The following is a 25,043-nucleotide window of genomic DNA, read 5'->3' as shown; positions in this document are numbered from 1 at the left end:
TTAAGATATGTAAAACAACAGTATTCCTGTGAATATGGTGAACTGGTAAGTTACTTATAACAGTAGCCTGATATTTTGGACTTGTTACATAGAGTCATTATACAAAGAAAAGATCAAGCAATCATCGATCAATCACGAGGCTCTTTCAGACAATAGTTTCATGTCTGTTTTGACTTTTTAACCTTGATTTTACCATTTGTATTGGTTTTTTTTACTGTGGTTACAACGTACAACAAAAGCAACTCTGCAATTTACAGAGAGATATGGAGATAATTCTTAAAGCCGTGGATGCTGAGTTTTCTGATTGATGATATATACAAAAGCTGAATATGTTGGAGCTGCAGCATATAAAAGGGGTGAAAGTTAAAGATGGTGAATTGTTACAACTATTTAAATGGAATTAAAATTGAAGTTTTGAAGGTTCTTTAAGTAAGGAATAGAAGTTTTGAAGGAGTACTCATGGTGGAAGCTGGTTATATGAGTGTGTGATATATTTGCTACTTGAAAATTAAGAGATATACTTTTTGATATTTTTTTTTTCTCTTTTCTCATTCTGATTGGTCACAAATATATGACGTAAGCTTGATAGATTAGATTCCACGTTGACATAGTCTGTTTGTTGGGAAACAGGTTTTGTTAGTTAGTTGCAGAATTGGTTGCACAACTTCCCAAAGCTTGATTCATGTGCCTGCCTACAAATGTGCTTTTCTTGTCTTGTGTTTAAATTAAAAGATGTGTCAATTGTTCTCTTAGAATATATGCACCACGCAGGAGATATTGCTTTCTCAAAAGTCAAAATATGTCTTTTATGACCTTGAACTACCTCTTCTCTCCTTTTAGTCCTCATCACCAACAACCACTCAATTCAACTATTTTCCAAATCAAGCTCACAATTATTTTTTTTATTTTAAATTGAGTTTAACTCATTTACATAATCGGTTTGTTAGATAAGAAGTGTCATACGTTATGCATTAATTATTTTCACGCCTTATTTCTTTTCAACGTAAAACTTAGATTTTTTTTTTCTCGATCCACTATTGAGCTTGGCGCATGGATAATATGATGAATAACTCAATAAATAGACTTTGATACAATTTGCATATTTATCATGTATTTCAGAACCATAACTTTCTTACATTCTATAATAACCAAGCTGGAAAGGGTACACGCTGACAGCAAGCCATGAAAGGTGGAATATGCAACTTATTTGTTGATGTTCCACCAATTGTTGTCCCCATTGGAAGTAAATAGGACTGTACAATGATACAAAGTGGGGCTTGTTGCAAAGTGGGATTTGAATCTCTTTGGAACATACAATGCCTTAGACTTCACCATCTAATTTTGAACATATCAAGTAACTGCTTGATGTATAATTTCACATCAAAGATTGGAAGTGGCTAATTATAGTCATGGCATTTAACTTTGTCAACAACAGTACTATTTTGACATTGCTCCCTTGAACTTGTGTAACTACTACACGTGACCTGAACTATCTTAACCAGCAAAATAAACATTCAAGTACATCTATAATTTCAATTAGTGCAGGACTATTGTGATTAACACTGCATTTGAAAAGACTAATTTGATTTGTGATTAACACTGCATTTAAAAGACTAATTTGATTTGTTACTCATTCAAATCAAAGTGTCTTGGAATCAAGTAGATACCCCTTTGGGACACTTGCTGCTGTACCAGGAGTCAAACACCTTCAACTTACACAACAGGAATGACATTCATCCGTCTGATAGTTATGTGTACCCATCTCAATGTATCTTTTGTTGGTATTTATAAAACCAACTTTTTTAATAATGAAAAACTTAAAAGTTTATGCTAATCGATTGATTTGATAATCATTTTCAGTAAAAAAAATAATGAGACAAGACTATTTCATCAGCAAGAAAATAATCAATTCCTAACTCCAAAAGTAATAATAATAATCTACAGTCATAGAAAAACAAAGTCATGCAAATCACTTGATTTTTTTTGTTTTTCAGTAAAAAACAATGAGCCGAGACTACTTCCATCCACAATAAAACAATGAATCCCTAATCAAAAATTGGAAACAGATTCTCTACTGCCACAAAAAGACACAGTTATTGATCGAAACCATTAGATGGCTCACATTTTGAGTTCATTTTTTAAATTTAATTTGAAAGTCAGAATGTTAGCCGTCTAATATACATCCAACAATTCCAATTTGGCGACTGTAGTGAATGCATGTTTGTGTGACTGTAGAGAATCTAGATCCCACCAAAGTCCATCAAACCACGGTTTATCACATTATTAGATGGGATGAAGTCATCTGTTATGCACGTAGGACCAATCAGAAGAGGCGAGAAGCAACTGTATTTTGTGCAGAGGGGAAAAAAAAAAGTAAAGGAAGAATTTTGTACAAAAGGAAAAGAACAATGCAATTAAGGAGATGAAGATGAATTGGACAGTGATGCCGACTCTTTACAAAAAGGGCACCAGTTCTTCAGCCTCAACCAGTCCTCTATACAAAGCACATGAAATTTATGCACGCATTGCAGTCTTCCAACTTCATCTCCATCAACATATTCTTCCTGCAAATTATGTAAATTTATCTAAATCAAATTCGACATGCTGGATCCTAGTAACACATAGCTAATCATTGGCTATATAACATTAGAGCACTGATGAGATGAGATGGCTATACCTGGCAAATGCAGCATTTGGTATCATCCTTTTCCTCATTAACATAGTCAGCAGCATCATCTGAAGGCTCAGACTGATAGATACTTCTTTTAAGACTATCTGAAAGTGCTTCTTCTGTCAGAGCGGTGCTCACGGTACCCATCCTCTCTTCGAGAGCTAAGAGTTCCTGTAATTAATAAGTATAATATAAATATTCTGAGATGGAAATAGATAAACATAAAATTTAAACGAAAATCCAAAAAAAATTAATTCAAAGTATCACATATCCTCAAGGATAGTAAATAGTAATCCCTTTCAAGTCAACTCTCTCAACACAGTTACTTCTTCAACCTCTAATTTACCATTCTACCATTAAAAAGCAACTGGGCCCAAGTCATATACCAATATTGCTTTTAAAAACATGCATGCTTACTAACATTTTTATCCAAACCCATAAACCCTGTATATGTACCCTAATAACTTCGATAAGAAAAAAGGATGTAACAGACTGATTCTGCAACTTACAACATTAACATACCTCATATGACATGCTGTCAATATCCAACCGCATGTCTCTATGACGATCATAGATGTTAAGTTCACTAAGATACAAGTTGGTCTCTAGTAAATGAATTTGCTGCAAAGATTAAAATGAAATAACTAAATAACTAGCAAATTAAGTCAAGTTAACTTTTTTTTTTATCTACAATTACCTCTTGAGTTAACTCTTCATCTTGTTCAAGTCTCTCAAGTGCCAATAATACCTACATGCAATTATAAATAGTACTTACATATTAAGCTCATTAAAAATCAAAATAATAAATATGCACTTGCATGTTTTTACATCAAAAGTTACCTCTGACATATCATCCACATCGTAGCGCCGAGAGCCATCCTGAATTATTAGAGAATGTGGGATGTCATATTCTTCAGGAGAATTAGGCATCATATCATATAACTCCTCAGTGACAGGAGAATTAAGATCAATAGAATGAGGCGAAATAGGGGATACGACAGGGGACTCATTGGTCACCCTGGGGTTTTCGTTTCCTTGACTAGAAAATCTCCCCCTGGCATAACCACTAACTGATCTTACAGTTCTAACTGATGCTCTGCTATTGTCCCTGTGAGGAGGAATATTTCTAGATCCTCTTGTATCAGATATAGATATGCCCTTTCTGGAGCCAAAATTCAATCCTTCCGATGAGGGCGCAGTCATCTTCTTCCCTTTACCAGTGGAGCTACTTTCCCCTTCAGAATTTCTCCTTTTTATCAAAGTAGTCTTCCTTGTATTAACGGTAGAATCTGATGATGAGCAAGAAGGGATGACATCAGATACAGTGTTGCATCTGAGGTTCCTCAATCCATACTTGCTAGAAGCAGCTTGTGTCACCGGACCAATGCTTCCGTTTTCTCGTTGACGCAATACAGGTCTTTGATTAAAATTCCTTTGAGATCTTAAATTTGATACTCCGCTAGATTTTCCTACTTCCATCAAAATCCCTTTAGTAGACTTTGTCCCTTCCTTTTCAGCTTGAAGCCTGCTTGAAGTTAATGTTCTCTCAGGCTTTGTAAGTGGTTTTGCTGGGTTAGCAGCTGTTCTACGGGAACTACCAATTACCTCCTTGCCACTTGAAGCTGACTGTCCTGATGGCCTTAACGATTTACCTTTTTCAACATATCTGACTTGAGCAACCTTAGGAGGGTTGGCTGTACTACTGCAACCCGCTCGTCTGCGAGTTTGATCGTTTCGATCTCTGGTATTGGCGGTATCTCTGGTATTGGAAGTATCTCTGGAATTACCATTAATGCCTCTTTTGCTGGAACGTTCATCCATCAATTGTTATTATTACCTTCAAATCTGCATTACATCAAGCATAATCAATTACTGAGATTAAACTAAAAGGGGACAAATAAAGAAATTTGGCAAAATAAATCGGATTACAATAGTAGTTTGAAAAAGAAAAAATAAAACAATTGAAGATAACGCATTAAAATAGTGTCCATAACCATAACAGAAATTATAACATGCTCATTTGATGGGCTTGCGGTAGTTTCCTTCCTTGTTAATTGTACTGAACTACGTAATACAAGAAATAACAACCCACCTCAAATAGCATTTAGAGATAATTTCACTACAAAATCAAGCGAAATACAATAGTGTTGCAAGAATTTATAAATTCCAAGTTAATTCACAAATTATTTCCCCTTTCATCCAAGAGGGCTTCTTATGAAGTAGGGAAATTGAGATATACCAAAGCTCTTTTATTAAATAATTATGACACCAAGGTTAGAAAACAGAAAACATGGAAAAACACATTTGGTTTAATAATACACATGATAAAATAAATTATAAACTCAAATCATCAAAATGTTAAGAAAATCAGCAAACTGAAAAGCTTTCACTAAACAGTCAAAAGGTTGACACTAAATTGACTTTCTGCATTTTCCTAACAACCTGACAGAAATCATGCAACCAGTTTCCAAAGTTTAAAGCACAAATTTATGAAGATATCGGAAACTAGAACAATCCAATGAAATCCTTGTACCAACAGCCATGATCGCGCTTACATATTTATACTGCAATTCTCAACTCGAAAGGAAGACTACCAGAATTTTCTTTCATATGAAGATGATATTAAAGAAGAAGTTAATGGAGTCTAGCATTATCTGCATTATGCGTAATATATGTAGTTCTTAAACAGAGTAATCCTTGTTTACATCCTCTGAATCATCACAATCTTATTCAATCACAAAAAGTACAATGCAGCCTGATTACATTAAATCCAACAATAGCTATATATAGACATCATAATATCATCATAAGCTAATAAAACTTATTTAAGCGCATTTTCAACAAGCATATATCATATATGAGCTATTTCTAAAATCAAAGAGGGAATGAAAGTAAACGCTGTCTAAATTCAAAACAACTTATGATATATCATTGTGTTTGAACTTTGGATTGGCTTATTTGAGCTTATCCACCGACATAAATTTTGTGAGACTGTTTGGAAGAACTTATGAAAATAGCGTATGACATTGTTCATAAGACATACTTAGCTTACTTTCATAAGTTCTCCAAGATAGTTTATGAAAACAATTTATAGCTTATAAAAAAACAATTGAACTCTATTTTATCTTTTACTATAGAAATAGCTTATACATATGTGCTTATGCTATAAGCCGCAATAAGCTGTTTATCCAAACAGGGCACATATCATAACAAACAAGAGTACAAGTGCAAATATCGTAAGATAAGCCCTAATAAACCCTTCCACCCTTCCAAACGCCCGTTAATTGGATTGCTAGTACTTGTAACAGACCAATATACTCGATTGCATTACTAATATTCAGCTGGAACAATCCCAACGAAGAAAACGAGAAAGAATAAGAAACTAACGCATGCCATGATAAGAAGATGATGATGATTATGAACAGCCACAAAAAACATGATGATGCAAACAACAAAAAGCAACACATATATGATCATATAAATACAATGATCACATCAGAAAACAGCTCAAAACTGAAATAACAGTAACAACAACAATAACAAACAAACAAAAAAAGGCTTTTTTTTATTCCCATCGATTAAGGGATAAAAACAAAATGATCATAAAATAAAAACGAAACCTTTAGCATAAAAATCGATAGCTGGAAACAAACAAAAACAAAACTTCAATAAGGTTTTTCCAATAATCGATGGTTTCAATATGAGGGTATGATCAACATGCATAAATTGATCATCGTAGTAGTACATATGTAATCAGAATCGATTCTAACGCAATTGATTAAAGGATTGCAGAAAGAGATATTAAAAAAACTCGATAGCTTGATGAGAAGAAAGAAACTCGATTGTGGCGGCGAGTACCTTGAGATGGTGGTGGTGGTGGTGGTTAGTTATTGTTCTCCGCCTTAAACAGAGGAGAGATTGTTGGTGGAGTGTGAAAGAAGAAGAGAGTGAGTTGAGAAAAAGTGGAATGAATTTATAGAGAATGAAAGGAGAAGAATGAAAGTGTGAATTAAAACGTGGATTGATTGAAACAAAGCTGAGGGCCCAAATCACATTCGTAACCCATTGTATCAACACATCTTTTTCTTTTCTTTTGATAAATTATTATTTTACATATATCTTAGACGTAAGAATATTTGATATGTTGAGACTACGATGATAATATACATTAAACGATGATCCTCAGGAGTATATTGCTTTATTTGAAGATATGCGTGCAGAGAATTTTCTCCGTGAGAATTCGGTGAGTGAGAAATTCCCGCGAGAGTAGCGCGGGATTGAGGAATAGAACCTCTCCTATAAAACTATTCACATGAGAGAGTACAATGTCTATATCCGCTCTTTGTTATTTCTTTAGAAATTAATTACAATTGGTAAAAAAAGATGAGTGGATAAGATTCCACTAAAGGAAATTGCCTCGTGGGACTAGTAATTCAAAAAATTATATTTAATTTTTATATATACAAATATTTTAAGTGATGTTTACAACAAAGTCTTAATATTATATTTGTTTTATCGTTAAACTGCAATTATTTTTACCAACTATTTGATTAAAATTATATAAACTTGGTATTTTTTTCATGGTGACGGGGCTTCGCGGGGACTATGGGGATTCCTGGGGATGGGAACAGGGAGGACAAAGCTCCATGTGGCAGGAATAGGGACGAGGACGGGGATGGAAGGACAATTTGAGTGATAGGGTGGGGAGCGAAGAAGTATTTTTCGTCATCGCTATGTCCGCCCCATTGACATCCCTAGTTAGGACGTAGAATCAACTAACAATTTCTCGCTTCTCCACACTTTACGTTTTTTTTTATTGGGTCCACAATTAGTGGATGATGAGAATGGTCTCCTGAATTAGTCGATTATATGACTAGAAAGCGAGTTTAAAAAAAAGTACTCCATCCGTTTCAAAATGCGTGTCACTTTAGCAAAAAAAAATGTTTCAAAATGAATGTCACTTTACATTTCTAATACAACTTTAATTTTTTTCTTCCAACTTTTCTCACACACAATTTCCAATGCAACTTTAAGTTTGTCTTTTTCTTATAAAGTAAAGTGCAGTTTAGTAAAAGTGTTATATCTAATTATTATTTCATTAAATTTCTTAATCTGTGTGCCAACACCTAAAACGACACTCATTTTAAAATGGAGGGAGTATAATATTTTCACCGGAGTATTTGACCCGGAAATTTATATATGTTTTCTTTACAATATTTTTTTACCACGATAATAAATTATATTTCAATAGTAAATTACTCTATTCATTTTCAATTAAACTTAATAGCGATTACGATCACATATTTTTATCTGATCACTTAATTGCGTAGATTTCATGGCGAAGTTTGGAACTTCATCTGATGATGGTCTTGTTCTTCATGACTCCCCCCCAACTGGTCTCATTGACCTTCTTAAAACTGATGTCGTTACGCTGACACCTTTTACCTTCGGGAGTAGTTAGCTTCGTAGTAGCTTTTTCTTTTTCTGTTTGTGTTTTGTTTTTTGTTTTCCCATTAGCTTTGTAACAAAAATAAATATAGGTGTTAGGAAGTAGAAAAAGACACTTTGATGCCCAATAAATACGTGTGCTAGCAATAGCGAGTAAAGCGTGAAGTGATCATACTTGGTGGCGCATAGTTATATTGATGCAATATGATGATACACTTCATATTGTTGATATTCTTACTCTTACGATTTGGTTCAGTCTCTTACAATTTCAGGCTTGTCTGTTTAGAGCAATCAATTATGAGATAGACAGGGCGCCTATCCGATCTGAATGAGCTTCTTGTTTGCGGGAACAACTCATCAACCGTGTGATAGTTTGTTGGTGCCTATGTTGGTGAAACACTTTTGTGTTTGACTTATCCAGATGTCAGAACGAGTTGGTTTTTGAGATGATGCATAAGGTATTGCTTTGTGTTGTACGTCGAGTGTGAGGCGTGATATCTCAGGAGGTCGTGCATGAGACATGATCCTATGTTGCACTATGCTATAAGCCGAGATGGACAACTCATATGGACTTGGTTTTATTCACAGCACAAAAGATAATAAGGTATTGTTATCCCCTACTACCTTCGTTCCTTTTTAATTGTCACATTTTGATATTTTACACAAACTAAGACAATCTACAAATGATACTACTTTTGATGCAATAAGCTATACTTTTACTATAATGACCTTATTCATTTAATATCTCATTTTGTATATTTCTCTCTCCGCAATAAATAACTAAGGACAATATTGGTAAAACAACATTTAATGTTGCAATGAACTTTAAAAGTGACAGTTAAATAGGAACAAAAATTTTCTCCAAAAGTGACACTTAGAAAAGAACGGAGGGAGTATTTCTTTGTATTGGTTCAAAGAAGCAATGTTTTCAATGAAGGCAAATAAATGTTCAGACCCAAATGGTTTCAAGCTTGGATTTTACCAATATTTTTTGCAAATTTGCGGACATGTGTTGTTCATAGCTAGAAAATGACAATTTTCCTTCTAAAACGTCCTCCCTCCGTTTTAAAATGAGTGTGGTTTTAGGTGTTGACACATATATTAAGAAATTGAATGAAATAATTATTAGATATAACACTTTTACTAAACTGCCCTTTACTTTATAAGAAAAGGACAAACTTAAAGTTGAATTGGAAATTGTGTGAGAGAAAAGTTTGAGTATTTATTGAGGGTAAAGTTGCAAGAAAAAAATTTAAGTTGTATTAGAAATGTAAAGTGACATTCATTTTAAAACATTTTTTTTTGCTAAAGTGACACTCATTTCAAAACGGGGGAATAATATTTTTACACTTGTGAAATCTCGAGTTCAAACATAAAAGAAGGTGTTCAATTTATAGATATCAATATTGTGAGCTGAACGATGTTATTATAGACTTAATAAATCTCTTAAAAAACAAAAATGTAAATATATCAATGAATATATTTTTATTTATCATATACTACATCTGTTCCTTTTTAACTGTCATTTTTTGACATTTTACACAAACTAAGATACCTAATAAATGTTATTTTTTCTTATACAATAATTTATACTTTTACTATAATAGCCTTAGTCATTTAATATCTTATTTCATATATTTCAGCTCCAACTTTCTTTGTAGCAAGCCCTACCATTACTAGAATTTTTAGTTTTTCCTGCAGATTTTGCCAAGGATTTAGGTTCCGCAGGAAAGATATATCCGTAGGAAATGTGAATCTATCTGCAGAAAATGTGAAATTATTCGTAGGAAGGAAGTAACGTTTTGCGGTAAATTTTTTGCCCAGGCTCTATAAAATTCCTGGCTCCGCTACTGAATGTTGGTAAACCAACCTTTATTATTGCATTGAACTTTGAAAGTGACAGTTGAATAGAAACAAAAAATTTCTCTAAAACTGATACTTAAAAAGGAAGGGAGGTAGTATTGTAGTATTTAACTTTTACCGCATATATGTAAGAAAAGAAAAAGATAAACAGAAAGTCAGAAACGTTGATGGTACCGTCTTTAGTCCTAGGCCTAGCCCACGTATGGAATATTAACGTAGTTTGATTAAAAGATAAAGTGCTTTTAACATTAATTAATCATTACTTCACACACATTGAGTCAAGTGGCCTTAATATTCTTTGCCCTTGAAAAAAAGAAGTGGCCCTTAATTCCATGTAACTGTATCCTCTTCTATAATCTACTACTACCTCGTTCCTTTTTAATTATCATTTTTTGACATTTTACACAAACTAAGATACACTATAAATGTTACTTTTTCTTATACAATAATTTTTACTTTTACTATAATAGCATTAGTCATTTAATATCTTATTTCATATATTTCTCTCTTTGCAATAAATAACTAAGGATAATGTTGGTAAAACAACATTTATTGTTGCATTGACCTTTGAAAATGACAGTTAAATAAGAACAAAAATTTCTCAAAAAATAACACTTAAAAAGGATCGGAGGGAGTAGTACTTTGCATTGCAGCAGGATGTAGCCGTTAAATTAAGTCAGAAAATAAAGCTAAACACTAACTAAAACCTGAAAAAGTATATTGTTGAATTACCTCATTTTTGTCCCGACATGGGGCCTACTACTACCATAGTCATCACAAATGGATCATATAACAATACTACTACCTCCGTCCCTAATTATAGGATCATTTAAAAAAAAATAACGGAAATTAAGAAAATTGATAGTGATAATAAATTTGTTGGTAATTACTATTGGTTTTACAATTTTATCCTTAAGAGAGAGAGTTAATTTATGTTTTCAATATAGTATTTAATGTTGATTGAAGAAAAATATACAAAATAAATAGGGGTATGATGGTGAAAAATTAATTAATGCACTTGGAAATAACAAAGGGGTCTTATAATAAGAGACAAAAAAAATTCTCAAAAGGGTCTTATATTTAAGGACGGAGGTAGTATTTGTTAACATCATAATCCAAAGTCTAAAATAGTATATATACTTTTATAAGGGTAACTCATGCTAAGAAAGTCTTATATAGGTACAAATACAAATGAAAAATGTTTGGGCATATTCACATAAATGGAGAAAAATAAATGAGAAAAAGTTAAGTCATATCATTCAATTATTTTTTCTTTTAATTTTATCAATTTATGTATATGTGCCTAACAATTTTTTATTTGTATTTGTGTCTATGTAAGATTTTCTCCCTCATACTTCACATGAGTTACTTTACTTGTGTTGAATATGGCCCGTTTGTTTTGAAAATTTTAGAAATTATTTTTAATTTTTTAGTTATGTTTGTGCTTTTCCTAAATACTTTTTTTTATTAAATATCTCTCTCACACAACTACAAGAATAATCTTTTAAGCTAGATAAGATCACAATAGGCGACAAATTTTTCTCCTTAAGATATTTAACACTACCTTTAAATTGAATTCAAGCTCATCACTTCTGATTAAATTGAAAAATATCTATTATGATTCAAATTCAAGTACTCTTGGGTTTCTTAATATCATTTTTTTAAAAATGATTTTTATATTGAAAATGAAAAAAACATAACTCATGGTGTTTATGTTTTTTCAATCATATTAATGAAAAACTATTTTAACATACATACTTCCAACTTGAATGATTTTTTTTATTTATGTCTCTCTTAAAAATCTATAAGCAATGATATTCACATTATTTACAACAAAATCAATTTTCATCATGTATGTTACTCACATTCAATAATTTATCAAGTACTAGTACTATTCTAATCCTTGATGGATTTGGCAAGGTTTGCCATATGTCACCATAGAGTGCAATGTCTTCTAGATACTCTATGTCAATGTCAACCCCACGTACTAGATATTCTAGTCAACTAACACTGTTGTTGCGCCAAATGTGTTGGTCAACTTGTTGCACTTTATCAATTACTTTATCTAGTTTTAGCAATATTTATCAATGACTTAGCCAAATCTCTCTCGATGACTTTGTTGTATTCATTTTCATGGATTGATTGTGTTGTGCAGTTGTGCTCACCATGACGTGAGATCAGGGTGAATCTCTATGGTTTGATTCTAGTGATTTGAAGATAAAAATTGAATTCTCTAATTAAAAGTTTATTTTTTAATACAAAGTTTAAGATATTGTCACGTTATTTAATGAATTTTGTTTTTGAAAAATATCTAATGAATTTAAAAATGTAGGGTGTCTTGTGTCATGATACGAATAAAATGACATAAATAATAAACAACAACGATTATATCTAATAGAAGAAACTCGACTATCACATTTGTTTTTTTAGAAGATCAACTACCATATTAATGTAGTGAATTAAAGTTTAAATTTTGACGGAGACACATATGCATTTAATTTTTGACAATGTTTTGAATATAGTTTTCTATTTGTAGTGTAAAAAAAATACACAACGGGATAACATATCATTAAATTTCATTAAAAAAAAAAAGAAGAAAGAATCATTAATGCATGTGACCTATGATGAATCCATAAAAATTTTCTTTTTTAAGAAATATATATTATATGTTATTTATAGAAAATTAAAATAATTATTACGTGTAGAACTGAAAGAGAAAAGGTCAACTATGCTTCCCATATTCTCCCAAATGTCTCGGTGTTATTCACAGCTATAGTTTGATAAAAATGTAAACAAATCATTTAATTTAATTTGTGATTTCATGCCTGCAGTACAGCTCCTTTGAGTTGTGCATGATTTGTGATTTCCTTTTTTGATGTTTTTGTTAAATTTCTTAGCCTACAATTGCTGTATTTTCTCTTCCAATCAACTCATATTTTCTCCTTCTTAAGCAATTTCATTTGCTTTGTTCCCACAAATTCACTCTTCCATTAGCTTTATTTTATCCAGGTATGTTATCAAACTATTTGTTTTTCTTTTCTTTTTCATGTAAATGTAGCTTGCTTTTTATTTTTATTTGTAGCATGTTCCTTTATTCCTTTTAAAAATACAAAGGAACATAATTTTTTGTTTATAAAATTAAAGTACACTTAAAAGGTTAAGATCATAATCATTTGACAAGCACTTGAGGTGTACTTTTTAATTTTACTTTTTCCTTACAACTCATTCAGACACAAATTTGTGATGAATCTGGATTTGGATTTTTCCTATAATATCACACCCTCTTGAGCTTACATTCCTCAAAGTGTACCTTTGGGATGCTTTCTTTTGTTTTTTCATGGAGTTGGTATAGTTTAGCCTTTTCTTTTCAACAAACCATTCATAGCAATTTCTTTTTCTCTTTTGGTTACATACATATTCATCACCACTTATTTTCAAGAACTAATAAGGACATGTGGGTCATATATGAGAAGAAATAAAGTAAAAGAGGGAATTATTAACTTTGGCTCTAAATTTGTGGGGATTTGATAATGTGATCAATGACATTAATGATCGTTTAAAATGATTCATTTTTGCCAAGTTAAATTTTCTGTAAGTTAAATTATTTTTACCTGAGTTAGTGCTCTTCGCTACATTAGACGGTTTTTTTTTTTTTTGTCAGTCAGTTAGTACTTGTTTCATTTCTATCTAATTTTTCTCCTTTAGGTTTAGGTCCTCTTTTATTAAAAAGTTTTTTTTTATTTTTTTAAAAGAGTATTATTTTAAAATTTTGTTGTAAATCAAAACTAGGAGTGTCACACACAAGATGCTTGTATTTTAAAATTTTATATTTGTATACTTCAAAAAGTTGATTATAAATTCCCTATTCAAGCAAAATCAGTTCTTCTAAATGTATTTCTTGAATGCCATTCACAAATATAAGTAAATTTTTTTTATTTCTCAATGTCAATTGATTCAATATGCAAACCTACTAAATTTTGAAAGAAACAACATAGCTATCTTTTGAAATCGAGTATCTAACACAATATTGGATGTTTCCTCCAAGAAATTATTGTAAAGGAAATTAGTCTCAATGTTATTGAGTATATATCCATGCATGATTTAATATTTATATACAAAAACTATCAATCCTTGATTTTCTCATCTTCTCATCAATAATTGATTATTGATTTTCTTATCGAAGGTTGCACGTTTAGCTTTAAAGTAACGTACGTCAACTCTATAGTGTATAAAATGAGATAGATCTTGCACATAAGTTTGTTTTTGGCATTTTGTTTTCACTATTAGATCAAATGAGATATGGCATGACATATCGATCCAAGGGTAGAAAACAAACTTGTGCATGATGCAAGAGTTAATTCAGATGGTTAATCTTTAAGTACTTTTTTGATCCAAGGGTAGAAAACTAATATATTTGTGCATATTAAACAAAGCATTAAAGTGATTTGCTCAATTCTAAAGAGTTAATTCAGATGGTTAATCTTAAGTACTTTTTTTTTTTTTTTTGCAGTGTGCAGATTCTATCAAGAATTTCTTATAGCTTAAATACCTAATTATATATGGCAACAAAAACTAAAGAAAGTAGTACACTTGTTGGGAATGAGAGGAAGAAGACAGCACCTTCTATCACAACCACCAAAAGGACCACAAAACCATCCACAACAAACAAGAGTAACTCAACCACCTCATCAGAGAAAAACATCCCAAACTATCTAAAACCTACAACAAGTTTCAAACAACTCAAAACTGAGACTCCAATTAAGCCTTCTCCATTAAGAAGAAGATCATTAGACAAATCACTTTCATCTTCAAATTTAACAGCAACAAAACAAAAAGAAACCTCTTTTTCAAGACTTCACAAAACCCTTGTTTCTCCTGGCCCTAGAGAAAGATCTGCTACACTAAATAATAGATCTTCCAATGTTCCAGTTAAAAGTACCAACACTTCAAAACCTATTTCAAATAAGACACCAAGTGATGCAAAAACTAAGCTAGTTGGGAAAAAGGTTATAAATAAGAGTGCTTTTAGTAGAAACAATTCTACTTCTAAAACCTCTAAGAAGGTAGCTAATGATCATGCTTCTGATATTCCTGCAAAGATCAAAGCTGTGATTACATATTCTGATTCATCAAGTGTTGAAACTGAAGATGTTAAAGAGGTTACAAACCAAGAAGTTGAAGTGATAAAAGTGGAGAATGAAGAATATGTATGTCATGAGATTTCAACTGATGTCAACTCTGAATTACCACAACAGCATGAACATGATCAAATTCTTGAGGATTCTGACATGTCTCAGAATCAAGCTGATGATGAGAAAGTCATTTCTACGGTTTCAGACCAAGAAGTAGAAGAAAAGGAGTCACAAGAAGAGGAACATGAACTTGAGCATGAAGAGAAAGAAAACAATAATGAGAATCAGACAGAAGAAGTTGATCATTCGGAGGTTGAAAGCGAAGTTTCTGTAATTGAAAAGGAAGAAAATGAAAGTGAGAATCAGATAGAAGAAGTTGATCGTTCCGAGGTTGAAAGTGAAGTTTCTGTGATTGAAAAGGAAGAAAATCAAAGTGAGAATCAGACAGAAGATGTTGATCGTTCCAAGGTTGAAATCGAAGTTTCTGGTAATGAAAAGGTAGAAATTGAAAGTGGGAATCAGAGAGAAGAAGTTGATCATTTTGAGGTTGAAAGCGAAGTTGCTGTGAATGAAAAGGAAGAAAATGAAAGTGGGAAAGTAATAGAAGATCAAAAAAGTGAGAACAACAATGAAGAGGAACATGGAGGTGAAGAGAAGGAAGCTGTTGAAGGAGGGGTTAGTGAAGAAGTTGAAGAAGCTAAGATTGAGGTAGCACAACCAAAGCAACAACAATTAGCAGTAAAAGGGAAGAATGATTTATCTCAAGTATCTAATGGTATGATTGAGGAAACTGCAAGCAAGCTATTGGGGAGGAAGAACAAGGTTCTTGCATTGGCTGGAGCATTTCAAACTGTCATTGATCATCAAATCAAATGAACCATGCATGCATGCCACACTTGTATTATTTTATGTGAGACTATACTTTGCTGACACTCATTTTGGAATTAAAGGGAACAGTGTGAGAGAAGTGAGAGTTATACTCATGATTGAAAAATCAACTTTTGAGATTTAAACAAATTCTTTGTTATATATATGTGTGTGTATGCTATTGCAATTGCAATTATAATTTCAACTCCTGATTTTCCAAGAAATGATTATAGCTCCTCATTTTTCCTTCTAACTTTCTCAATTCAGAAGACAAAATCTCAGGAGTAGGAAGAAAGAAAAAACAAGAACAAAACAAAAGAGTTGAAGAATTTATTCTGATGTATGAGTGCTATACCATTGTAAACTACGTAAATTATTCAGTCTTTTGACAATTTGACAGCTCTCTTCCTTTTGTTCTTCACAAACTGCAGTAATGCAAAGCTTGTGTTTGATTCACCAAGAAGATATTAGCTGATATTATTTGACGATTATGATTGATACTCTTGACTAAGAACATATTGATTTTATTTTCTAACACTTATGAAATTTTTAACCTATACCTTTTGGTATAGATTTGTTTTAGTTTGTACATCTCATTTATTGAAAAGCCTTCTATTAAACTTTTTCATAATTATTTAAAAGTTTACAACAACTTTTTCCTAGGTGAAGTTTAATTAGATAAGAAAAATTTACCTTCCCTTCTTGTTCCTAACCATTTGCCATGAGACGAAAGAAGTTAACTTCTTGTTACTTCATCTTCACTATCAAAAGATAAAAGGTCCAAAATTCTAAATTCTCCCACATTACAGTCATTTATTTCTGAGTCAGAAACTTTTGTGTCCCTTCTTGAGCAGGGGATAGATACCCTTTATGCACGCAGACTTCTTCTATCACAGCAAACAATCTGATTCTTAGTAGTCTATTGGGACTCCTTATAAAACGGTTGATTCTTCCTTCGTCTTCCCTTCTTCTATAGGACAACTCACATCCTCAAAATCTTCATCAAATAGTTCAACCTCTTTTGACAATTCCTTAGCTTGCGCAGCTACGAGGAGCTTCTTGTCTTGAGCTACTTTTGGCTCGATTAGGCAATAAACTTGCCCTTTTCTAGTAGACTCTTGTCCTTAGAGCAAGAATTTGATTTGTAAAGAACTCAACACCTTTTTGCCTATTCAAGAATGGATTTTGCTGCATACATGAAATCCCTTAAATCATTTGATAAAAATATTTGCATCAACTCCTCGGCAAGGCACTCGGGGCGAAACATTAAGTGACAATTATGTTGAAATGCAGTGCACTAGAAATGTTTTTTTTCAACACCATGGAAAGCGGAAACTATTGGTTTTTGAGCTAATGCATTTTCTAATACCACTAAAAATAAAATTCTACATTTTGGTACCAACTAAACATGTTATATTACTATTTTCTGCAGAGTGAAAGGTCTGTCTCTTTCACTTCAGATACAGGTTTGATGAGCCTATTCAGTTGTTCTAATGTAAAAACTCCAACTGCTCTACAGCCGTATGAAGTAGCATACGAGTCGGTGCAATTTAAAATGATAACCATTGGGTAACCCTTCTCCAAAATTAAATCAATTACATGACCAACAGATGTTGAAGCTGCAACACTGGGAGGAGGGCTTCTCATCATTGTTGAAAGCGGAGCATCCAACTGCAGAATGAATTCATCATAGTATTAGATAGTTAGAGGCCGAATCAGAAATTGACAACACGTCAAATGAAGAATTATTTTTTAATTTGTATCGATGTCTATGTATTGTTCTATATTATGTTAAAACATTTTTGTAATTAAAAAAATGTTGATTTCTTTGACAAAGGATGAACAAACGGGTCTTTAATAGCCCAAGACAGAAAGTACATGCATTAGTATTAGCTTCTCTCCATGTCTGACTTAAAGACTATAGAATGCATATCTTTATAGTAGAATGCTATTTCATCAAACGGTAATCTTGCAAAACATACCTGAGTGCAGTCTTTGCGGTGCAAAAGCCCTGTACAGCTTCCCCACTCATCTACAATAGGAACTACTGCATCATTGAAGAAACGTGATACCACATCCTTCAGCTTTATGGTACCTAGTAGGGGCCGTGTTGCTTTAAATGGCATCATGAAGCCCTCAATCGGTTCAGAAGGTGAAACCTAAACCACGAGGTTGCATAATAAGACTATATATAAATTCTCAAAGAAGAAAGAAGAAACTACCAAAAATTTAATGCAGTGCAATGCAGAAAAAACAGCCAAATGCTGAGTCAGAGGGTCTGTGAATTATGAATATATAAATAAAAGCATGAAAGCCTGCAAGACAGTAGTTTTAGACAAACTAGGTTAAAATGCATTTACAAACAAATAGAGCATACTTGTTATTTAGCTTAATATAGCTCAATGCCACCTAGTGAAAAGGATGTCAGTGAATATATGTTAAGTACCTGGGGAAGTAAGAAAGGATTGAATAAAGATGCTGAGAATCCTGACAAGGCCTCAATACGAGAAGCAACCTAAATTACAGAAGCACAGGCAAATGATTAAAAACCTGACTTGCTGCCAACCTTAGCATTTTAGGAGGGAAATAAAACAATTAAATGCCTAACAGCTTGTTCAGAAACTTACTACCAAACAATATTTGGCAACTGTATTAAATGTAATCCACAGTAATATTATACTTATAAAAGAAACACCAAGTCAAAACAAAATCAAGCTAAGAACCTAATCTCTGCAAAGGAATCTTTGCATTGTTAACAGGACACCAAAAATATAAACTGAAGTACCAGTTGATCCCATAAATTAATGTGATAAGAAACGAACCAGATATATAAATCAATGCTAATACTTAAAAGTCTACTAAATGGATGTATATAAAACAACATTCATGAAAAACTAACTACACACCATGCCTCCATGACTCGTCCAGGATATGCCCTTCCATCTTGAAACAATATACATAAGAGTTTTAGTAGCGACATCAACCTGGCATAAAAAAAAAAAATGCATAAAATGTCAAGAACAAGTGAATTATTAACTTCCTTGTCCCAATCAAAATGTTGAAAATTAGAAACATAAATATTAATAATACCTGGCCAGCATTCAGGGCTGCTTCCATTAGAAGGTGGTCAGCTTCTTCTTGGGAAACCGGTAAGATTGTTCCTGAAGTATCTGGCAAAATCCGCTTATGCAAATTTTTAACCAGATCATAATCTCCTCTAAAAGCAAAGGCACGCATCATGGAAAGATAGAGATGAGGCTTCGGTCTCAACTCTGGATTCCAACCAACCTGTTTCTGTATTTCTCCAAAAATACACAGAGCACCTATATACCCCAAGATAATTAAATTATATGACGAACAAAATACAAATTCATCAATTAGTTAATGAAACAAAAGGATTGTCTGAATGCACTAATAGAGTGATTATTAAAGAAGAATACTAATAGTATCTATTCAAGCTTCATTAGAAAATGAACTAGTAATTGAAACTCAAAACAGTAGATTTCCATTCCTTTACTATGTTTAATTGAGTATAGTTCTTTTTGTGCCACACCCACAAATTTAAAGTTTTAACTTGCTACGTGGTTCAACTGGCCACTTAACTGAAAGTTTTATTAGTCCTTATAAGACATAACCTTTAAGTAAACACGGCCAAAAGTTAAACTATTATCCATTTCTAACTAAATAATTGGTGAAATTTATCATAAAATACAACATTCATAATCTTCACTCGACTTAGAAGAATGTAAAATGCAAATCAGCAGTATATCAATGTTTCACCCTTCAATTCAAGAGACAGGTATAAGAAGAACTCCTTAATCTCAGACATATTTTGATTATTAGTACTTGTTAGGAATATCTTACTCCACCCATCCAAAAAAAGGTAGAATATCTCATTCCAACTACCATAAACATTTATCCTTTTAATTATTCCTGAAACTATCTCCAAGCAACTAAAGAAAACCGGAATCAAATGAAAGCATACCCTTAACTGAGCCACATTTTAGTAAAGCATCAACTATTGCAGTGTAAGCAGTTCTGTCAATGTATAACTGAGAACATGATTTCATCTCCAGCACTATTTGCATAACTGAAACGAGATCCTTTGCCTGCCCCAAACCCTGCAAATAAAGAGAAAAACTGAGAGATGCTGCCACAAATCTCTCCTAAACCCCTGATAGAATTATAATAAAGGCCATAACTAAATTTGTTTAAAATAAATGTTGAAGGCATGGCATTTTCATACATGACTGCTTAACTATGAGAACATAAATAATCAATAAAATAAAAGCAATTTCAAGAAAACTGAAATGAGTGAACATAACTCTAGGCACCAACAACCAAAACGTTCTACAGAATAAAACAAAACTTGATTTAAATTTTAATGGTTTCGTACTACAACAAACTAATATTACAAGTGAGTAAATTTAAGAAATCTGACCTTGAGCAATGTTGTGTATGTAACGATATCTGGAAACAGATCATCATGGATGAATTCCTGCGCTTTTTCCTATAATATAAAAGGTTGGAATTTAGAAGGTCCAGATTTATCTAGCACAAAACTATTAAAGTTATATTTCAAATAAAAGTTATTACCTTCATTTCCCCAAATAATTGCATGGCAACATCCAACTTTTCACTCTGAACACATGCTAAAATTAGTGTGTTATATGTGAGCCTGTCAGGCATTATTCCTTGATGTAAAATTTCATTGAGCATGTTTATTGCAGTATGAGGACAGCCTGAGTTTATATGCCCCTAAATTAGTGGGAAAAAAAAAATAACCATTCAAATTATTGCTCGGTTCAACAAATATTTCCAATCTCTAATACTGAAATATTCTATTCATAATGAAATTTTCTCCCTAAGGTTCAGAAGTAAACCTTTATTAGAAGGTTGTATACTGAGACTGAAAAATGTTCGCCTTCACGAAGCACAGAACCATAACAGGCAAGGAGGCCATTTGCACGACGCAGGTCTCCTGCACTACAGCATTGCAAGTAAAACATCACCAGTCAACATGACTTTTTAATGAATTTTATCATAGACTAAACCAGAACATACATCTAACACCTTGAACATTGAAAACAAACAAAATATCAATCGCACAAGAACTTCCTATATCTTCAGCTACCATATACATTTTTACATGTCTGACCATGCAATGCAAAAACAAAAATTGATCAGGAAAAAAAAATATCATAACAAAATAAAAAGTAATGTACACTTAGCAAGGCAAGAAATTCCCAGAAATGAAAAACATTTAATACAATAGATGATGAGACAAAGAGCAAAGATTTGACAGGGATAGGCATCAGGGAGACTGAAATGTCCAACTCACCTGCTTCTGCTAAGGCATTTAGTAAACCAAAGACCAATGGTGCTGACAACTTTGGATTTCCCACGGCAGTACCATTTTCGACAGATTCAAGCAATCTAAAAGCTTCATCAAATCTATGTGCCTTGCCTAAACCCTTTATAAATTTAAATAAAATCCAATCAAGCTTAAATAGAACATATAATTAAAAACCATAGCAGAATGAATTATTATTAGATAAAAAGTAATCTGTAAGACTATTAGTGTATGTCTGGATGGAGGAACTTATAGCTAAAGGAAAGGGACTGTTAATATTTTTCATTTTAATTATGAAATTTATAAAATGATTATAATGATTAATAATGGGTGATTGAAAGTTTCGAGGTTATCTGTTAATATTTCCTTTCAATGACCCAAAAATAAAATCTTAGTCCACTAGATTGAGCTAGCTACATGAATCAAACAACATTAGCATATCCTAACATAAATCATGAATAACGATAGACTATTTAATCCAAATCTTTATTAATGATTAGCCTACAATTTTCCCTGGTTTCTCTGTAACTCTACCTACTGTACAACCATTCACTTGATTTACTTATTGTATGCTTGTTTCTGTGTTTAGAGGAAAGTATAAATTTGATTTTGACATGTTTGAATGTTTTTGGGTAGAATTGATTCTAACTTAAGCCAAAATTTGGAGCTTTCCCTTTACAATTGTTTTTTAGCCTTGAACTGACTATTCAACTCACTTTTACATGAATGTATTCAAACATACATAAATCACGTTACATTAAACTCACTTTTAGCCAAAATTAATTTACAGAATCAGTTTTCTTTGAGCATGTCGAACCCATCTAAGACGAGGTTTGACCACTTTTCCTCAATACTTGCTTATGTTAGCCCGACTATTCATGCAATAAAGGCTTTGTTTGGTAAAAAAATAGAGGATAGCTCATAAGCTAGCTTCTACTGGATGAGCTGATAGCCTTATAAGCTAGCTTATAGCTGATAGAAGATGAGCTAGGTGATTTAGTTTGTAGTGTTTTGATAAAATTAGCGGTTAAACTAGCTTATAAATGTGAAATGACATAAAAAAGATATATTTAATGAATGTTTAATTTTTTTCAATTAGAGTAACATGGGTAAAATTAGGATAAAAAATGATAAGCTTGAAGCTACAAGCTACTTGAATTAGCTTATCAAAAAACGCTATAAATTAATAAAAATAAGCTATAAGCTCGTGAATAAATGGTGGTTATCAAACGGAGCTTTTTTAGTCATATTCATATGACTATGAGCTTATAAGCTATAAGCTCAAAAATATGTCTTGCCAAACAGACCCAAAGTCTTTCCTAATCCTATATTGTCCTATCCACTAACCCATTACAACATTGTCATGCTCACAACATATAATCTCACACCACAGCACTTATCAGTAAAATTAGTTTCAATAGCACATTATCATCACAAAAAAAAAAATTACACTTTAATCATTTCTCCATTTCATTTCATAATAAATAATCTGTATATTTCCCTTTTTAAAATGAAAAATCTACTCTATCTAAACATACCCCATTAATCATTCAATTGTTGAATAATTTCTATAATCAGAATACTTAATTTTGTAAAAAAAAAAAAAAAAAGTATCTTAATACCTTCAAAAGCGTGGCATAGGTGACAGTATCAACACCACAAGCATCAGGATTCTTCATCTCATCAAAAATGTTAAGAGCTGAATCAATATCACCGCAACGAACACAAGCTTCCATAACCGCATTCTTCACAATCGTGTTCAATTTTCCAAAACGTTTCTTTGCAACTTCAATTTCATTCAGAATCTGGCGAAGCTGTTTTCGGCGACTTAGTTGAACTATTCGTGAAGTGAGGTGTTTCAGATTCGTTTTGCGAGGAGTGGTAAATAAACGACGTCGTATTGGAGAAGATGAAGAACACGAAGAAATGGGAATGTATGAAGAATGGATTGAAGAGAAAGCGTGAGTTAGAAGCATTTTTTTATGATGAAGGTTATTCTATTCTATCCATTCGCCATTGAACTCGATTACACAAAATCTCACTCTATCTGCAATCTGTAATATGTACTCTATCTCCAACATGTAATAGTCAATTTGGAATTATATTTACTTATTGTCTTAGTTCCGGTATGAAGGATTATTTTAATATCAAAGACTATTTCGAAGAATCATGAATTATTTTGAAATTTCTATACATTAAAGATTATTCATTGAATCTTCAAGAACCAAAAATATTATTACCTCAGTTTTTGTCTATATGTTTGTCTCTTCAGTCAATTGATTTTGAATAAACTAATCAATGAAAATTGATTTCGGGTAAAAATGAGTTGATTATGTAAAAGGAGATTTAATGATAAATTTAAGTTTAAATCGATTGTAAAAGTTAAAAGTTACAAATTCCAACTTCGAATAGAATCAATTATTCTTTAAATTATCATGCACCCTAATACATCATTAGAAATATTTTTTACCTTCCAAAATTGAAACCAAATATATGTTACGTTCATTTTGAAATTGGGTTGGGTTTCTAGATGGAACTGGGGATCATGTTTGATTTGGGCGGGAGAGTACCGAAAATAGAGTACTGGGAATTGCTCGATAGGCTCTCTTAGTTGCTCACGGTCTCCGCAAAAATGCCCTTGTTTTAAATCGATCACATCAAAGATAATTTCTTATGGATATAAAAAAGAAAAGAAAAAAACATGGATTATAAGGGATCTTTCAATGGTATGCAACTTTCAGGTACATCAAAACTTCCAATGCTTATGAACCCTAAGACATATACATCGAAAGATGATTTTTGATGCAACCAGACGATAATTTTTTATTGGGTTGAACTGGTTTTGACAAAATTAAAATTTGGCACATTGACATAATTCATTTTTTGCATGAAAACATAGACATAATTCAACTTTGTAAACAGTTTTGGTGTACCATTTCATACACAATGGCACATAGACTAATGATGACAATATTTTATGTTCATTAACAAAATGAAAATAAAATCATATATGATAAACATTTCGATTGCTAGAGCGCCTGCTTAGGCAATGTGGACATGATTAGACAATATTTTTGTGTAGGGATGTTCTAAACATGACCATATTGTCTGAGCACGCACTCAAACAAATGAGAAAAATCATACGATGACCTCACCTGATACACCTAGAGAACCAACATATGTCCTTTAACAAGCGCGTCTGACTATGATCATCATATGGAGAAAAGATATGATCATCCACCATTGTCCAATCCAAGAATGTCTTGTGCGTATCTGGTGTCTTATGATCCTTTCTAGGGATTAAACGGCACACGCATTGTTTGGATGTAAAGAAATCAATGTTTTGATATTTTAAATCAAGTGTCACATATATCAAAATGAGGTTCATGTTCTGGTGTTATTCTGTAATAGATTGTAGCATATCTTTCAATACCTAGCGACCAAAAGATATCTTCTGATCCCATCTGATAGATATGTAAATGGTGATTTTTGAATTTTGAGGGGTCTGTGAGCAAGTAGAGGCTCAAAGAGCAATTTCTCAGAGTAGTGGACCTATAACTCGTTATTTTCTCTTATCTCAAATGAAGAAAAACGCAGTAACTTATAGTGTATTTTATTCGGATGTCAAATACAACATCAATTTTGTGTGTCAAAATGATATCTCTTGTTTATTTCATATGATAAAAATTTAGATGAGGGAAAATGCTCT

The 25,043-nt window shown here is 32.3% G+C and overlaps 3 protein-coding genes across 3 annotated transcripts; 1 reads left to right on the top strand and 2 right to left on the bottom strand.

The window, feature by feature from the left end:
• Positions 1-1,944: 1,944 nt before the first annotated feature.
• On the bottom strand, positions 1,945-6,714 carry LOC11433343 (uncharacterized). The gene is made up of 6 exons (XM_003588611.4): positions 6,530-6,714; positions 3,512-4,516; positions 3,369-3,419; positions 3,194-3,292; positions 2,678-2,842; positions 1,945-2,564 (listed from the first exon to the last, which is right to left on the bottom strand). Exons 2-6 carry the CDS (start codon positions 4,490-4,492, stop codon positions 2,415-2,417), a joined length of 1,446 nt encoding a protein of 481 aa, XP_003588659.1. The 5' UTR covers positions 4,493-4,516; positions 6,530-6,714; the 3' UTR covers positions 1,945-2,414.
• Positions 6,715-12,750: 6,036 nt separating this feature from the next.
• Positions 12,751-16,479, top strand: LOC11433341 (myb-like protein X). The gene is made up of 2 exons (XM_003588609.4): positions 12,751-12,991; positions 14,493-16,479. Exon 2 carries the CDS (start codon positions 14,542-14,544, stop codon positions 15,988-15,990), a length of 1,449 nt encoding a protein of 482 aa, XP_003588657.1. The 5' UTR covers positions 12,751-12,991; positions 14,493-14,541; the 3' UTR covers positions 15,991-16,479.
• Positions 16,480-17,174: 695 nt separating this feature from the next.
• On the bottom strand, positions 17,175-23,417 carry LOC11429812 (pentatricopeptide repeat-containing protein At5g10690). The gene is made up of 11 exons (XM_024775214.2): positions 22,957-23,417; positions 21,323-21,455; positions 20,865-20,962; positions 20,578-20,739; positions 20,423-20,491; positions 19,967-20,102; positions 19,072-19,304; positions 18,888-18,965; positions 18,428-18,496; positions 17,964-18,140; positions 17,175-17,652 (listed from the first exon to the last, which is right to left on the bottom strand). The coding sequence occupies exons 1-11, from the start codon at positions 23,308-23,310 to the stop codon at positions 17,401-17,403; spliced, it is 1,761 nt and encodes a 586-aa protein (XP_024630982.1). The 5' UTR covers positions 23,311-23,417; the 3' UTR covers positions 17,175-17,400.
• Between the last annotated feature and the right edge of the window lie 1,626 nt (positions 23,418-25,043).

Source organism: Medicago truncatula, chromosome 1, assembly GCF_003473485.1.
Source record: "Medicago truncatula cultivar Jemalong A17 chromosome 1, MtrunA17r5.0-ANR, whole genome shotgun sequence".
Lineage (NCBI taxonomy): Eukaryota > Viridiplantae > Streptophyta > Magnoliopsida > Fabales > Fabaceae > Medicago > Medicago truncatula.
Note: the sequence above shows the minus strand (reverse complement) of the source record. Positions and strands in the feature narration are given on the sequence as shown.

What these genes read in the sequence shown, in the direction of transcription:
- LOC11433343 (XM_003588611.4), bottom strand. Translation starts at nt 4,492, where the DNA reads ATGGATGAACGTTCCAGCAAAAGAGGCATTAATGGTAATTCCAGAGAT. An exon ending in ATGAAGAGTTAACTCAAGAG is followed by an intron (nt 3,293 to 3,368) that starts GTAATTGTAGAT and finishes TAATCTTTGCAG; the next exon opens with CAAATTCATTTACTAGAGAC. An exon ending in TTGACAGCATGTCATATGAG is followed by an intron (nt 2,843 to 3,193) that starts GTATGTTAATGT and finishes TATTAATTACAG; the next exon opens with GAACTCTTAGCTCTCGAAGA.
- LOC11433341 (XM_003588609.4), top strand. Translation starts at nt 14,542, where the DNA reads ATGGCAACAAAAACTAAAGAAAGTAGTACACTTGTTGGGAATGAGAGG.
- LOC11429812 (XM_024775214.2), bottom strand. Translation starts at nt 23,310, where the DNA reads ATGCTTCTAACTCACGCTTTCTCTTCAATCCATTCTTCATACATTCCC. An exon ending in AATTATTTGGGGAAATGAAG is followed by an intron (nt 20,492 to 20,577) that starts GTAATAACTTTT and finishes TTTATATTATAG; the next exon opens with GAAAAAGCGCAGGAATTCAT. An exon ending in AAAATGTGGCTCAGTTAAGG is followed by an intron (nt 19,305 to 19,966) that starts GTATGCTTTCAT and finishes TGGGGTATATAG; the next exon opens with GTGCTCTGTGTATTTTTGGA.